Here is a 16,343-nt window from a genome sequence, read left to right as displayed (position 1 = left end):
CCCCCATGGTCCGACTTGATGTGTCATCCAATGTTGTCAACAGCAAGGGAAAGCTGGGTTGATCCTATCAGGGTGTGTTCATGTTTACCCGCCAATGGACGAGATCATAGCCAGGCAACAAAAGGACCTTGATGAAACAACAAGTACCAAGATGGGCTCAATTGAACCCCTCAATTCGTATTTCCCCTCACGCGGGAGACACAATCCTTCCCAGGTGCCTGTCGGTACTTGTAGGTTATCGTCGGGATCGTGGACATGCTCGGGGATGTCTCGGCATTCAGGGGCTTATTCTCTGGCAGGGATGCAACTCGAGTGTCATCCTGCGATCATCCAGCTGTTAACTTATCCTGCTGAGTGTAGGTAATGATGCATGAGAATCCGATAGCCAGACATAGATGATACAGGACAGAATCAGGACCATGAAGGACAGGACAAGAATAGGCGTATCAGGGGTGTATGTACCGCCGATGTCCTTCATTTTCTTCCTCCAACCACCCAACCGATGCCATCGAGATGATGATAACCTCCCCAACCCATGACGACCCTTGTCCGTAGGAAGCCTGTACTTGACATCCACCACGAGCACCGGGTTCGTGCAGACGGCCCCATGGTCCTCCTGACGTAGCTCCAGCATCAGCTCGAGATCAGGAAACTCGCTGCACCAACTTCCCCCCGTCCTGACAAACCTCGCCGGTAGCTGTCCCGACTCGATGTTTGTGTCCAGCCTCAGCTTCCCCTCAAAAACGTCCTGGATGAGCGCAAACGCCTGTTGCGAGTGCTCAAACACCACATTGTCCAGCTGCGCCGTCAGGAACACGCGCGCCTCGGCGCTCACCTGGTCCAGGTTGGCCAGGATGATCTGCGGCTCCGCGTTGTTCCACCCGAAGCACGCCAGCAGCAGCTTCAGGTGCACCGTCGTCCCGGGCCCGCTGCCCAGCGAGAGCAGCCCGCTTGCAAAGTAGGCGCACCACCCGCGCGAGACGCCGTGGCAGCCGAAAAACACGCCGTCGTCAAAATCCCAGTGGCTCCGCGGCAGCGCCTCGCGCACGATGAGTGGGCCCCAGTTCACCCGTAGCGCCGACACCCGGTTCCCCAGCACCGGGTTCGGTCCATCGCATGCGTATATGGGCAGCTGAGTCGGAAGCGTCGTGACCAGCGTGAGCCTCTCCACGAGCGTCTTGCGCCGCCCGTCCAGAGGTATCTCGGCCGTTTTCGGCCTTCGCTCCACAAGGACGAGCATATCGGGGCGACAGCGCGCGTAGAGTCCGCCGCCGATCTTGCGCAGGTAGATGCCGATATCCTTCTTGTTGGGCCCGTTAAGATAGCTCAGCGTGGCCAGCACCACCTTGGGCTCGTCCTCCTTGGGCTTTAGCACCACCCACAGCAGGCTGGCGTCGCTCTGGATCCCGCGCGTAGTGACGGAGAAGTTGGCAAACGCCGAATCCCCCACCTCAAACTCCACCTCTCCGCACATGGCAAACCGCTCGGGCGAGTCGGCCAACACCCCCGAGTACAGGGGCGCATCGGGCCTCTCGTCCGCCCAGGCAAAGATGCTCAGGTCCGGCGTGGACTGGACGATGGCCGCCTGCAGGCGCGCAAACGCCTTCTCGCCCTCACCATAAATCAGCGACAAATGTACGTTAAAAATCCCCAGCAGGCAATACGCCCTGTCCTCGACGCGCGTGGTCTGCCTTCTCGCGGCCCACGACATGCGCCGCGCCACCGCGTAGTCCTCGACCGACGTCTTGCCGACGAGCAGCGGCCAGGGCACGCCTGAGGCGGCACTGACGAGCTCGCACAGCTCGCGCTTGGTGCCGCGCTCGTTCCACTCGCGGTCGAAAAAGACCACCTCGCGCGGCGCGATGAGCTCCTGCAGCGTCCAGCCGCGCGTAAACCATCGACAGCGAGGGAGGTCGCGGGCGAGACGGTCTCTGTCGCTCTCCATAGGCGCTTCTTCGGTGGTTTCGTCCTCCTCTCCCCTCACATCCCTCCCGTTTCTCCGCCTAGGAGGCGGCGGCAAATCGCTCAAGTATACATAACACACCGCCGCGTCCCGATACCACGCAAACATGGAGTTGATCGCCTCTGCCAGCTCCGCACTCGACGTCTTGTCAATGCAGCACGTGTCCACCCACGCGTACGCCAGCTCGTCCCTGACGCGCGCCACGGCGCAGGTGCGCTGGATCTTGAGAAATCCTGTCCTTGCAAACAGAGGAACGGCTGCATTTTCCACGGGGGAGATGGGGCTGCTGGGAGTGGCTGGGGTGATGGGACCGCCGTGCAAGCCGATGTTTTGGCTGAGGCGGTGGTTTGGGGTTGTTGTTGTTGCGGTGGAAGAATCGGCGGCTGCTGTGGTGTCAATGTTGTTGTTGGTGGTGGATGGGAATGAGGCCTGGAGGAGTTCTTGCAGTGTAATTTCGTCATGTTCCCAGGTGTGTGAGAGGATTGCGTAAGGAGGGATGTTGCGTGTATCGGGGAAGACGTGGAGTTGAGGGATGGGGGTGTTGGTTGTCAAGAGGCGCATGTTGTTGGTGCGGCATGAGGATTACTGAATCAAGTAGTTAATAGGTTATTGGGATGGATCTCCGAGGAAGAGAATAAGAATGAACATGAGTATGAGAAAGTGAAAGATGAGGTTGAGAGATGGTGTGGCTTGTAGTGTTCACGTTTACCTAGATACCGGGAGCTGAGGTGAGATTCGCACAGAAGTCCAAACTTGGCTCCCATGTCTCACCTATAGTAGCAGGTTCGTAAAATTTAGTGCTTATTACTTTAGTTAACCAGGGGAACGGAACTTCACCGTCTCAACCATAACCTAGATCCCAAACAGGTAGTTCAGGGTTCTCGAAGGGAGCACTCGGTCGAGGTCATTTCTTCCATGGAAAATCTGAGTCCACCAAGTCCTGATTGGCTTTCTTTCCCCTGTTGCTCCGAAGGCTTGCAGGTGCTCAGCCCTGAGCAAGACCCATAACGGGTACCTGAACCACGAAAGTCATCGAGCTCCAGAACAACGACCACCTACTTGTTTAAACTATGGATATGTTTTGTTGGTATTATGCGAACTCAGATCCTTACCTGACTCACTCATGTACCTAAAGCCGCAATTTTAGGACATGACCGGATAACCTTCGTCAATACAAGGAAAACATCTTTGGGGCAGGTTTGTTTCCGTACATCCATCCATACCTGTGACTCGTCTTTAGGTTCAGCGTGGGTCGAGATAGTTCGTCCCATGTTTTTAACCATGGACCGCTCGGGTCGACCTAAGGCTTGAGCCGGAAGCCCGACACAAATCACCATCTCCATCTTACCTCTTGTGTGCTTCGTACGTCGCGCAGTAGATTCAAACACAAGACTCTGGACTGGAAGATCTGTCACATCATCATCCCGTCCTCACCGTCAACTCCCAAACAAAATGAACATTGCCGAGTTATAACAACATATCAAAAACTCCAGACACCCACACCCCTACCTTTACCACCGATATATCCATCTCTAATTGAACTCCTCTTCATCTATCCCGCATCTCCAAGTACATCCTTACCACGACAACCCTCAACTACAGCTATGCCTTCAGACCTCCCTCACCTAGAAGTAGCTCAGTTATGACCACAACCGGCTATAAGGCGGCGGCGGAGGCAAGGGTTCTTGTTGCGTATCTTGCCCTCTAGGCCCAGCACCGCTCCCCGTTGGCGGCCTAGCAGCAGAGGCAGTTCCAATCCACTCCGCCGCCTTGGCCATCATCTTGGGGAAGTATTGCTGGATGAAGCACTCCCTATACCCACATTCCTCTGTTAGCAAGCGTATTCCAGAGAGAGAGAGAAGAGACAAACAACATAAGAAGGAAAGAAAAAGAGAGACTCACGTGTAATAAGAGTGTTCCGCCCCATGCGGCCCGACCAAGCAATGCGCCAGCTCATGCGCCACCACCACCCACCACCACGCCACCGCTTCCACCCTCCCCATCCCCTCATTCCCTCCGGCATGATGCAACTGCTCCCAAAACCTCAAATTGCAAAACATGCTCCCCCCAAAGTTAAACGCAATCGTCCCGCCCTTCTCATCATAAAACATATGCATCACCTTCTCGCTGAGCCCATACACGGCCGCCACGTCCCTCAGCACCCCTTCGAACCGCTTGATCCCCTCCGCCTTGCTCGCCACGAACCGCGCCCTATCGTGCGCCGCGCCCCCGGGTTCGAGCAGCTCGCGCGCCACGTACACGCGCATCCCGCGCGGCGCCTCCGCCGCGAGCGCAATGTTTTGCGCCGGCGCGCTGTCGCAGTAGCTGCTCTGCTCCGTGACGGTGGTCTGGTGCGGCGGGGAGAAGACGTGCGAGGAACCGTGCGGGCGGGTCGAGCGGATCGCATTGAGCAGGTTTTGCTGGATCGTGGAGGGGGAGGTGACTCTGCCGTCGCTGCTCGGTTTGTGGCCACCGCCGGTCGTGGCGGTAGTTGTGGTGACGGTCGCGGGGGAAGTGCCTTGTTGTTCGGGGGTGGGGAGGAACTTGGTCAGCTCGTCTTGGGCGGGTTTGTTGGGGTCGGTTTCGCTGTTGAAGCCAAGTTGCTTGGTGATTGTCGAAAAGATGCCGCCTGGCCCTCCCCACATCACGGGCTGCGGAGGAGGTGGTGGCAGAGACGGCGCCGTCTCAGGTGAATCGTCAAATGCGCCGGGCATCCGGGTGCGAGAACCACGTTGAGAAGGCGTGCTTGGAGCAACAACCTCTGTCTGGCTTCCCTGCTGTTGTTGTCGTTGCTGCTGCTGCGCAGCCCACTCCTTCTCCCTCTCCCGAATCCTAGCCTGTTCCGCCTCCAACGCCTTTCTCCGCTCCTCCTCCGCGAGCCTCGCCTCAGCCTCTTTAGCGCGCAGGATCCGGTCGACATTATACCCACGAGCACGCAACTCCAGCAATCCAAGTTTCAGGAACGGCTCAAAGAAGAAATAGGCCTGCTGACTTGGGCGGTTCAGCAACAGCTGACACACAGCTTGGCCGACCTGGTACATGTCAGGCCTACCATCCTCGGCCGCCACGTACAGCGTCCATCCGATGTAAGTATTTACACTCGCCGCGGAGCGCCGTTCCATATGGGACTTGGCATGTCCGCGCAGCGACCGGCGGAGCGTCAGCGACGACACAGACGTCACTTGCAAGTTCTTTTCGAGCCAGCGCACGTCGTGTTTGACCGCGTCGCGCTTGTCCTTGGCGTACTCGTGCAAAAACAGCTTGGACCGTTCCAGCACATGCTTGCGCAGCCACTTGGCCGCCTCCTGGTTCCCCAGGATTTGGCCGACGCGAAGCTCCTCCTTGACCCTGCTTCCCAACGACCGGGAGCCGACCGCCATGTACAGGGATTCGAGCTGGTCATCCTCGGGCGCGCAGAGTAGAGCCTCCTTGAAAAAACGGTAGCTGATGTAGTCGTCGACGATGACGATGTCTTCGGGACGAGCGAGCTGGTATTGCTTGACCGGGGGCTCGTCGTCGTCGAGAGAATCGGACTCCTTGTTCTTTGAGGATGAGGGCAGCTCGCGGAAGCCCAACAGCCACGCCGACGTCCGCATCCTGGCGACCAGCTCCTTGTCCCGCTTCAGGGTGCCAAAGTCTTCTCCCAAACTCCTGAGGAGATCGAAGTACTTCTCCGGAGTTTGCAGAGTATCCAAAACCCTGCCCGGTTCGGTGCATGCCATGTAGGCGATCTCGTGCTTCGTGGGCTCGCTCTTGGCTCCGCACTTGAACAAGAACGTGTTGGCGTCGGGGCCGAAGTCGACAAAGTCGAAAATGTCCTTGTACGTTGACGAACTGCCCAAGTAACAATCCCTTGGCCTGACGTGGACGATGGTGGACTTCGCACCAGCACCTTGCTGGTTCCGCCTCTCGACCGGAATGATCGGCGCATCCCGGAGCCTCACAAGCTTCGTGTGATCCAGATCCCCGATGCGCGTAGCAAAGTACTCAAACAGAGTAATCGCCATGGCACGGTCCTGTGGGGGGTTGGCGATGAGCCGGCTCACGCAGCCAGCAATGGGCGGATCGCGCGCGACGCCAAACTTGAGCGCATGCTGATGCAAGTCCCTGCGGAGGATGTTATACCCCAGCACAGCAGCACGTTCGTTGGTGTAGCAATCCGATGGCCGAACCAGCTGCCCGTCTTTGCCCTCGATCGGTAGAATAGCCTTGTCACAGGCCGACAGATCGAACGATGCGTACCCGTTGAGGTGATGATTCGCGATGAAGTAAGACATGGCGTTCGTCCGAGCCTTGCTGTCCGACGAAGCCATCATGTCAACAAGCAACGGGACAGGGGGGAAGGGCCGCAGTCCGAGGCTATACAGAAACTTGGCTTCGGGACTCGTGTTTCTGAAGCTCCCTGGCGGTCCCGGCCAATGGAGGATCGGAAGCCCAAGCGCACGGAGAGTATCCTTGGGCTCATACAGCTCCGAAACCTTGTACAGGAGCGGAGAACCCTTGGTTGGCTCCAACCCCGGCGGGCCGGCCTCGGCAGGACAGAGCGGTGACTCGCGCAGCTTCTTCATATCCGCCGCTGGAATATCGTCCTTCACCGACGTGAGGTACTTGATGAGCTCCATGTGGCTCCACTTGGGACGGGCACCTGCGCCATCAGAAGGCGATGGTGTCAGGAGACGGGCAAATATGGTTTCCAAGTCCACCGTCTTTCGCACACCCAAAGCTGAGAGGAACTTTTCCTTGAGGTTGGAGCAGCCCTCCAGGGTGGGGAGGTCATCGAACAACTTCACCGACGGGAAGAAGGACTCGGCCGGCTTCCTCATGCCCGCCTTGGTAGGCATGACGGTAATGTTCTGCAGGGCCGTTACCACGGAGGATTTGGAGCTCTGGCTGAGGTTGTCCCAGTTCTTGGATAGAACGGTCAGGATCTGGTGGGCGAACTTGTCTGACTTGGTCAAGTCCTGTTCAGGGGGACCCTTCGGAGCCGACTCAATGAGATGCCGGAGCCACGGGACAACCCCGAGAGGCTCCCATCCCAGGGCCTGCAACCGAGCTTCTGGGATTGTAGCCGTGAAGGCAATGGGTAGTGTTGTCGGTGGGATCGGAAGTGAAGGAGGAATCTTGTTATTGAGGTAGTTCTTTATCGAGCCTAACGCAATGATGTCGCCCGAGTCACCATTGTCGCTGACGGTAGCGACGGCAACGTCGAGCAGTTTTTGGATATCTGCACGACTGAGCGTCGACTCAAAGGCCTTGGTGGAGATCCACTGAAGGAAGTGGTTCAGCTGCTGCTTATCCAACGCTTTCGCCCCGAGGTCCTTGTAAATGTCGTCCACCGAAATATCCACGATGAGCTCGTAGTCAATCAAGCGCTTGATGAAGGGGTCTTCCTTCATTTCGTTGAGAACCACCGGGATTCCACCGACAAACTTGGCCACCTCGTCTGAAGAAAGCCGGACCTTGTTGCTCATGAGCACACCTCGAGAGGAATAGACCTCGATAACAGCACGCTTGTAAGCCGTCCAGAAGGCCTCTTCAATAATCCGCGAGACATTCGCGCTGGGCGTTGAGTCGCCAAAGCTGAAGGTCTTGAGAATATGCAAAGCATCCGGGATGCACTTGCAGACGTCGTCCAGCGACGGAGCCGCATTCTTCCTGTCCTTGGACTGCGACATGCCCAAGAGCTTTTGGTTCAGCGTCGTCATCTCGTCGATAAAGACGAGGCGCGACAGGATGCCTGCGGCCCGCAGCATTTCCATATTCCAGGTGCGCACCCAGCGAGCGTTGAGATCAATGGCTTCGCGCTCGACAGTGGGGATGACAGATGGCGCGGAGATGTGCATGCCACCGCCGGTGGTCTGGGTGGTAGGGAAGCCGATGAAGATGCGACCGCCGGGCTTTTTGCTAGGAAGTACCGACGCGAAGACATCGGCAATCTTGGAAGCCTGCTTGGTAGAAGCCTCCTCAGAAGCAACCGTCTCATCGTATGACGCCGTCAGGAGAGCGATCTTGGTCGTCTTGGGGGGCGGTTTCTTGGTTGCCCGTTCCAACTCAGCCGCAAAAGATGACGAAACACGAGTGGAAATCTGTGCCGACGTGACGCCGAGGAAGATGACGGAGGTCGACTTGGCCGTGAGGTCCTCGACTATGGCGTCTTGAACTGCCTTCTCCTCTTTCTGTGCTTTGGTCTTTGGACCTGAGCCCGTCAACCGAGAGAAGAAGCTCTTAAGCGACGGCAACTCTGGGGCAGAGTAGGACTCGTTAGTCTTTGCCGTAGCAGAGGAAGCCTGGGGCTTCCAGCCAATGACGCTCATGAATGTTGCGTCGATCTGGGTTCTTGTCCTCTCGGCCGCCACGAGCTTCATCAAGCCCTCCTTTGTCTGGGTGTCGAGGTCCCGTGGGATGTCGAGTGGGAAGCTGGGTGACGACTTCTTCTGCAGTGACAGCACTTTCCAGTCATCGATCCAGAACTCGATGTTCTGCAGAGCCACGAAAGTCAAGCTGGTCGCAAGGAACTGGCTGACGGAGAGCAGGTTCGGAAGAGGAGTGGTTGTATTCCGATAATCCAGTACAAAGGTGGTGTCGGAGGTTCTCTGATCCTCCGGGAGGGTGACCTTCCTTGTGAAAAGAGCATTCCCCTTCCAGTAAAAAGCCATGGCCTCGCTTCCCGAACTCACAAAAGGCTCCTCACAGTCGGCAAAGACGCTGTAGAAGCCAACACCGAAAGCACCAATCTTGGTCTCATCCGGGTTTCCCTCGGCAATCTTCTTCAAACGAGCCCAATCTGTCTTGGAGAATGGCTGGCCGTTATTCTGGACGACGAGGCGCTTCAAGGTGTGGTGGCAGATGACGTGTCTGAGAATCTCGGAATCGTTGGTCGAGGCGGGGAGAGGAACCTGAGTCGAAGGCAACGTCTCCCACCTGACCCGGACGGTTGTGGCTTGAGCATCGGCGGCATTTTGGATCAACTCGCGGAGGGTTGTCCACTCTCCGGAGTAGCGGGCCAGGACCTTGTCGATGAGGGCGCGGGTATCGACGGTAACAGCCTCCTCGTGCTCGCCGCTCATGGCGGCCGCTCGAAGGCGTGCATAATCCATGGTGGGCGACCAGAAAAGCGAGTGTTAGATATGCCCGAGTCGAGGTATGTTGGCGGTCCAAAGGTGGTCACTTGGGTCCAGCGAGGATGGTCGGAGAGAGGAGAGGTGGGGAGTCGGTGAGGAGGTGAAAGCGGAGAGAGCAAGATCGAGAGAAGAAGAGACAAATCTGAGAATTATTATTGCCAGAAAAGAGCCGACAACATTTCTAGACACTCCCCCCGTCCCTGATCACCTGTCTGAGCAAAAGAAGGAAGAGAAGGTGGGCAGGCTGACAGGTGTTTCGGAACGGTCAGAGAGGAGGGAAGAGGGCTGATCCCAGGCTGAACCCTGAGGGTTGGGCGCCTGTCGGTGACGTTAGTCCCGCGGGGCCGGTGCAGCCTCGTGTGCCAAGATGAAGAAAAACCAATCATGTCCGCGGATGGTGGGGGCGATGCCGTGCCAAGGTAGCAAGGCTGAGGAGTTGGAGGCAACTCTTCCATGTGATCCATCCATGGAACAAGCTATAAGCTAGATGCTAGGTCTTGTGCCGTGGACACGTTGTACGCACGTTCTGTCGGCTGAAGACTCCTAGACGAGTCAGGTACCTTATCAGGTATATACGAGGACAACAAAGAAACAAAACATTAGGTACTGGGTGCTCAGGCTCACTTATCCATGGCATGTCCCCTAGAACAGAACAGCTTGGACTATCTCTCGTCCCTCCCGCGATGCCTGGTCCTGCTTCTGCTCCTACTCCTACTCCGCCGCCTGTCGTGATGTCTGGACCTCTCAGCCCTGTCTCTATCTCTGTCTCTATCCCTCTCCCGGCTGCGGCTGCGGTATCGCGCCTCGTCATCCCGTCGCTCATGTTTGCGTCTGGGCTCTGGACTGCGACTCCTCCGTCGCCGGTGAGTAGTCCGCCCCTCATCATCCCGGCCATCTCTTGTTCGTGATTCGCTGCGATTGCGGTCACGTCGTCGGTCCCGCTCCCTATCCCGGTCTCTGTCCCTACTCCGATCCCTGCTGCGGTGCCGTTTCCTGTGTCTATGCTCCGAGTCCCGGTGTTTCCTCTCCTCTTTGGCCTCTTTGTGACGTGAATCCCCTCCTCGACTATCCTGCGTCGTCTCATTCTTCTCCTCGGCCTCGCGCGCTGGCACTTTCGACCCTTCAACCGGCACCGAATTGGCCCCCGTCGCATCGCGCTTCTTGGGCGGCAAGCCGAGAGCCCTTAACATGGCGTCCTCCTCGGCCTCCTTGATCTTCTGAATCTCTTCGCGTCGCTGACGCGCGGCCTTCTCTTCCTCGGTCTCGTCTGCATTCGCGGCTGTCGGGTCGGCTTTGGCGTACCAGTGCAGGTCGCGGCCTTTTGCCCATCGCCCCACAGGAGCCTTGATGCTGTGGCCGAGGTAGTTTTGGCGATACTCGGAGTTGGCGACTTCGTCCCAGCTGAAGTTGACTCCGCCGCGCGACCCTTGCTTGCGGACGGTGGCAAGCAGGTCCATGATGAAGGGTTTTGGGAATCGGAAGTGCAGAGACAGTCGGGTATGTTATTTCATCGATGCAGGAGGGGCTGTTGGGGTAGGCGTGAATGTGTCGAAGGCGAGGTCGGTGATGTTGCTTCCAGGCTGTTGCTGTTGTTCTTGGATGTGGATTGAGAGTTGACGAGGCCAGAGATCGAACCAGCAAGTGCAGAAGTGGAACCCATGAAATCCGCACTAAGCCAAAACAAGCACCCCTGTCGACGGATAGCCCCACATTTCTCCACGCCTCTCCAACTCCCCCGTCTCCAAACACCAAGCTCGGGACCTGGAAGCAACCGTGAATCTCGACCAACAAAACCTGCAACTCAGCAGCTAAACACACCCAATTCTTACTCACGACGAACCTCATTAAATCAACTACCAATACCCGCCATGACCCAAGATCCAACCCCCTACACCGGTCCGCCGCTGGACGAAATCCAATGGCGCGCACCGCCCGTCGACTTCGAGGCCGGCATCCACAATAACACCGTCCTCTTCTACTTTGCCCGCTCGCCCTTCTTCGACCGCACCTCCAACAACGAGATCCTCTTCCAGCAAGGCCTCAACAACCCCAACATGACACCCTACCTAGCCACCCGCGAACTCTTCGAGGGGCGCCTCAAAACAATGTCCGGTCTCGAGTTTATCGTCGCCCAAGAACCCGCCGAAACAGGCCCGGGAGCTGGAACCGGTGTGTGGGTGATCAACAAGCAGACGCGGCGAAAACGACAGGGCGAGCCAGACGAAATCATCGTCCACGGAACATACTTTGTTGTTGGAGAGAATATCTACATGGCGCCCAGCTTGGCCGATATTATCAGCTCTCGCATTGTCCGTCTCCTCCATCTCCCCACGAATGGACCTCCCAATCCAAGCAATCTTCATCCGCTAACATATCCCAGGCTAGCATCTCCTCCTCCATAGCCAAAATCCTCCCCACGGCAACCAGCGTCCAAACTTGGTCCCCCTCCCTCGGCAGAGTCTACCAAACACCCACCAACACCTCAGCCACGGCGACCTCCTCCTCCTCAGCCACAACCACAACCACCAAACCCCAATCCTCCTCCACCCAACCCAACGCAACAACCTCCACCACCACCACTACCACCACCACCACTACCACCACCACCACCGGCCCCTCCTCCCGCCTCATGGAAGAAGCCCTCATGCTCCACATGCACTTCGGCGACCACCACATCGATGTCAACCCCATCACCGGCCGGCCGGGTGAGTTCCAGCTCGCCTCGACCGGGCGCCAGCCCGCCGTGCAACTGTCCGGAGCTGCCAATAGGCGCGCCTTGGCTTTGCCCTCCCTGCCGGCGCTCAACACCAAGCTCGCGACCGAAAGCCCCGTGTCCGGCACAGGCGGTGCTGGAGGCAAAGGGCAGCCGAGCGGCAAGGAGACCAAGTCCCCCAAGACGCCGGGAGGGAGTAGCGTCAGGGCGAAGAAGAGGAAGGGGAGCAAGGCGGCGGTGACGCCTCAATGAGGCTCATCACACGGGCTGCTTGGAGGTTAGATAACGGGTAGTGGTAGTGGGGATAGTGATGTGGTGGACGGGATTCATAACGGCGTTTGGATGGTAAATTATGCCACGGATAGGTATGATCGGACGGGTGTGTGGTGGCGTTTCCTGGCTTGTATGCTTTCTGTTTTGCGCTGGAGCGATATATACCTTATATACTAGATACCCTGGGGTCCTGTATGCATAATACAACATGTACAAAACCTTGTCCCGAGACAACACCGTCATGACCATGATACCTTGATTCATGCCTTGACCACCATCCCGACATTGACTTGTGACAAACGCCAAGCCAAATGGGCAAACAAACCTGCCGCCTTGTTCAGGTTAGCGATCTCTGACAAAGATATCATGATAATCATCCAAAAGATAGGAATGCCCCTTCAGGAAAAGAACAATGTAGGTGAATGGTTTATAATCATGGTAAGATCATAAACAGCCTCTTGAGAGAATCATCATCTGGGAAGTTTGGAAAACTTTGAAAACATCTGGGAAAAAGGAAACCAACTTACCTCTCGAGAAGCTTCCGCCTCACAAACCCCAGCCGGCCAACCTCATCACTCCACAACCCACCCCTTCCCCAACACCCTCCTCTGCTTCACCTTCCTCATCGGCAGCGGCCAGCCCAGCCCGCCGCCTGTCTCCGCCCGGAGGTACGGCACCACCCACACCTCCCGTGTCTTGCCGTCGTCCGAGCCCTGCACCTCCTTGACCGGCTTTCCGTACGTGATGAGTGGCGTGCCCTTGGCAATGTTCGCCAGCTGGGAGCCCGTCAGGTCCGTGAGCGCGTGCATGCGCGTTTTGGGCTTCTTGGCTGGGGCGCCATCCTCGCCTTCGGTCGGGAGCACGTTGCCCGCGCGTTGGAGGTGCGCGTAGACGACGTACTCGGGGCATTCGTCCGCGCTGAGGTGGGCGAGGGGTGAGGAGGGGTGGATGTAGACCAGTTTGTCGGCCGGGTCGGAGGAATCGGAGTCGAGGGGGATGAGGGGGATGTAAGGGACGTCGATGGCGCGGCGGGGTTTGCGCCACATTTCGGCGGGCGGCGTGGGCGCTTTGTCGGCGCGGATGGCGACTTGATCGACAAAACCTGCCGCGACCATTTGCTTGAGGGCTTGGATCTGTTGCGGGGATGGCCGCGGGAGCTTCTCTGGAAGCTGGAAGTTGGCGAAGCCCGGCATGTTGGTGCGGACAAGGTTGGCGAGTTGTTGTTGGAGCTGCATGATCTCCTTGAGGACTTTGTAACGAACAAAATGGCTCTCGCACCATTCCTCGGTGGGCTCGTGCGCAAACTCGCCGACAACTTGGAGGATCTTCATGGCATCGGATTTGTCGTCGAGTGAGCAGAAATTGCGGTGGACGGTATTGTAGGCCTTGCGGATCCGCGCCCGCTTGTCTTCGGCAATGACATCCTCGTTGGTGCGGAACTCTTCGGTCTGCTCGACGGCTGCTGGGATGGCCTGGTTCTCGGGAACGAAAATCTCGCCAGCAGAAAGTCCGGCAATCATCGCGATAGTGTATGGGAGGCAGTCGTGGAGGTGGCCCACGAGCAGGATCCGGGCGAAGCGGGGAGCCAGGGGGAAGATGGACATGCTGACGCCGACAGGCGTGATGGAACCGCTCGGCGATATCGCTCCCAGGTATGTGAGCAGCTTCTCGGCTTTGACAATGCTCTGGCGATCTGGAGGTGTGGGGAAGGGGAAATTGACCACATGCTGCAAGTTCATGGACTTGAGCTGCAAGACCACACCTTCAATCGGCATGCGGAGAAGTTCAGGCGGCGAGAATTCGGGGAAATCCCGCTCGTACACAGCCGACGAGTACAATCTCCAGCAATGACCCGGGCCGGTACGGCCGGCACGACCAGCTCTTTGCTTCGCGCTCGCCTTGCTGATCCAGTCGATCTCGAAGCTCTGAACGCCGCTGACTGGATCGTACTTCCGCTCTTTTGACCTCCCGCAGTCGAAGACGTAGCGAATGCCAGGGATGGTCAAACTGGTTTCTGCCACGTTGGTGGCGAGGATGACCAGCCGTGACCCTTCCGGAGGGGGTTCAAACACCTTCATCTGCTCCTTCGTCGGGAGCAACGAGTACAAGGGCAAGACGTGCATCTTGCGGGGGCCTGCACCCATCTCTTCGTCCTCGATCTCAAACTCCTTCTCCTCCTCTTCCTCGTCCGTGGCGAAATCGGCTTCATCGTCTTGATCATAGGCGTGCCGGTCGTCCGCCTCTCCAAAATCGATGTCCTCCACCTCGATGGGTGCCTCACTCCCTGAAAGGCGAACCTTGGGGCCTTCCGCCGCAGTGAACCCACCAAAGGCAGCCTTCAGCTTCTTGCTGAGCCGAGAAATTTCTCCCTGGCCAGTCAGGAACACCAACATGCCTCCTGGCGGCAGCTTGCGGTGCCCTCGGCAAATCTTCCGGAACGCATCTTCCACGTAGTCATGCCGCGTCTTACGGGCAAAATGGATAGTAACCTCATGCTGGCGACCCTCCACCTCAATGACTCGCGGTGGTGTCTTGAAAAGCCTGGTGTTTTGAGCGAACTCTTCAACCCTGAGAGTCGCGGACATGATGATGATCTTCAAAGGCTTGACAGAGGGGTCTTCCTTTGCCAGCTCCGCCCTGAGCTTCACTACTCGGCTGAGGATGGCAATAAGGATGTCGGTGTTGACGCTCCGCTCGTGAGCCTCATCAATGATGATGGCCGAGTACTTGCGGAGCGCGAAGTCTTGTGCCACTTCTCTCAGCAGCACACCGTCCGTCATGAACTTGATGGCCGTTTTGGGATCCACGTTGCCTTCGAACCTGATCTGGTAGGCCACCACATGGGAATGGTCGCCCAACTCCTGGGCGACGCGCTTCGACATACTGACGGCCGCCACTCGTCTTGGCTGGGTCACACCAATCATGCCGGGAGTTGGCCCGCCCGGTGCGCCGTAGCCAGCTTCGTAAAGGAACTGTGGGATCTGTGTGGTCTTGCCCGAACCGGTTGCACCACAAATGACCACCACGTCGTTGTTGTGGATGGCCTCCATGATCTTTTGTTCCTCAGCGCAGACGGGAAGCTGGTAGCGAGCCTCCTGGATCGCGGGATCTCTCGTGACTGGGACAGCATAAGCTTTCCGGTCGACATTGGTTCCGGGCAGCAGTTCAGCCGGCAGGGGGTCTTCTTCGATCGGGCGCGGTTTGAAGTTCGCCGGTTTTGGTATATCCAGAACCATGGTATTGGGATTGATGGGCGTGTATCCTAGAGCGGCGTTCCGCTGTTGGTGCGCCCATTCCTTGAAAGCAGAAGATCGCTGTCTCCTCCTCTCAGCCTCCTCATCATCTGGGTCCACGTCCCCATCGGAGCTCTCAACGTCGTCATCGGAGTCGCTTTCGCTGTCCTCCTCGTCTCCGCTTCCCTCGCTACCTTCGCCGCTGGAACTGCCCTCCTCGGAATCATCTTCCGGTTCTGCTGGGGAACCCTCAGCTTCGGTGCTGAAACCATTCCACTCGTCGGATTCGGACTCCTCCAAGGCAACCGGTGGGAGCACGGAGTGCTTGGTCTTAACGCCTCCACGCTTCTGGCGTTTTGCGAGAATAGGGCGGCCAGACTCGTCGGTCTCCAGAGGTCGTTTCAGACCGGAACCGACCTTAACTTCGATAATGGGTTTGGGTGCTGGCTGGGTTTCCGGGACCACCGGGGCTTGAGGCTGTTCTGGAACAGGCTCTGGCTGATTGTCTGGAATCTTGGATTCCTCCTCTTCCTCGGATTCGCTCGCGCTTCCTTCATCCTTTGGCAGCTCACGCTTCGGTAGCTCATCCAGCTTAGGCACCTTTCGCCGCTCGTAAAGAAGACTCGCATCCGACTTGTCCAAAGGCAGACCGGCATTCTGCTCTCTCAGCGCACGACGCAAGGCTTCCTTCTTGGTCTCCTTCGTCTGACCCAGGGATTTCGCGCTGGCGAAGAGGCTGGTGTCGATCTTATTGGCGGCGAGCTTGGCGAGAAGCTCGCGGTTCTCGTCCTTTTTGAGCTTGTTCTCGATGTACTTTTCGAGACGCTTGGCCTTTTTGCTGCTGACCTTGACACCCTGGGGCCTCAGCTGCTCACGAAGCTCAGCCTTCTTTCTCTCCGCCTCGGTCTTGTCGGCCTGGGGGATCTCGAGGACATTGCTGTCGGCGACTTCGTGGGTGGCCCGTTCTTGTGCCCGCAGCCGGTCTAGGACCTTGCGTTTCCGCTGCCGCGGGACAAACTTCTTGGTGGCTGTCATGTCTG

The 16,343-nt window shown here is 57.7% G+C and overlaps 5 protein-coding genes across 5 annotated transcripts; 1 reads left to right on the top strand and 4 right to left on the bottom strand.

Moving 5' to 3' along the window:
• Positions 1–337: 337 nt before the first annotated feature.
• Positions 338–2,524, bottom strand: VTJ04DRAFT_8087 (uncharacterized protein; the record flags this gene model as incomplete). Its single annotated transcript, XM_069366485.1, has 1 exon — positions 338–2,524. The coding sequence occupies one exon, from the start codon at positions 2,522–2,524 to the stop codon at positions 338–340; it is 2,187 nt and encodes a 728-aa protein (XP_069217415.1).
• A 1,079-nt stretch (positions 2,525–3,603) lies between these two features.
• On the bottom strand, positions 3,604–9,060 carry VTJ04DRAFT_8086 (uncharacterized protein; the record flags this gene model as incomplete). The annotated part of the gene is made up of 2 exons (XM_069366484.1): positions 3,604–3,775; positions 3,866–9,060. 2 exons carry the CDS (start codon positions 9,058–9,060, stop codon positions 3,604–3,606), a joined length of 5,367 nt encoding a protein of 1,788 aa, XP_069217414.1.
• A 686-nt stretch (positions 9,061–9,746) lies between these two features.
• On the bottom strand, positions 9,747–10,541 carry VTJ04DRAFT_8085 (uncharacterized protein; the record flags this gene model as incomplete). The annotated part of the gene is made up of 1 exon (XM_069366483.1): positions 9,747–10,541. One exon carries the CDS (start codon positions 10,539–10,541, stop codon positions 9,747–9,749), a length of 795 nt encoding a protein of 264 aa, XP_069217413.1.
• A 411-nt stretch (positions 10,542–10,952) lies between these two features.
• On the top strand, positions 10,953–12,049 carry VTJ04DRAFT_8084 (uncharacterized protein; the record flags this gene model as incomplete). The annotated part of the gene is made up of 2 exons (XM_069366482.1): positions 10,953–11,393; positions 11,465–12,049. The coding sequence occupies 2 exons, from the start codon at positions 10,953–10,955 to the stop codon at positions 12,047–12,049; spliced, it is 1,026 nt and encodes a 341-aa protein (XP_069217412.1).
• Positions 12,050–12,642: 593 nt separating this feature from the next.
• VTJ04DRAFT_8083 (uncharacterized protein) lies at positions 12,643–16,338 on the bottom strand (the record flags this gene model as incomplete). The annotated part of the gene is made up of 1 exon (XM_069366481.1): positions 12,643–16,338. One exon carries the CDS (start codon positions 16,336–16,338, stop codon positions 12,643–12,645), a length of 3,696 nt encoding a protein of 1,231 aa, XP_069217411.1.
• Between the last annotated feature and the right edge of the window lie 5 nt (positions 16,339–16,343).

The sequence above is a fragment of the Mycothermus thermophilus genome (genome assembly GCF_041956435.1).
Source record: "Mycothermus thermophilus strain CBS 625.91 unplaced genomic scaffold VTJ04scaffold_5, whole genome shotgun sequence".
NCBI lineage: Eukaryota > Fungi > Ascomycota > Sordariomycetes > Sordariales > Chaetomiaceae > Mycothermus > Mycothermus thermophilus.
This window is presented reverse-complemented; position numbering and strand designations above follow the sequence as displayed.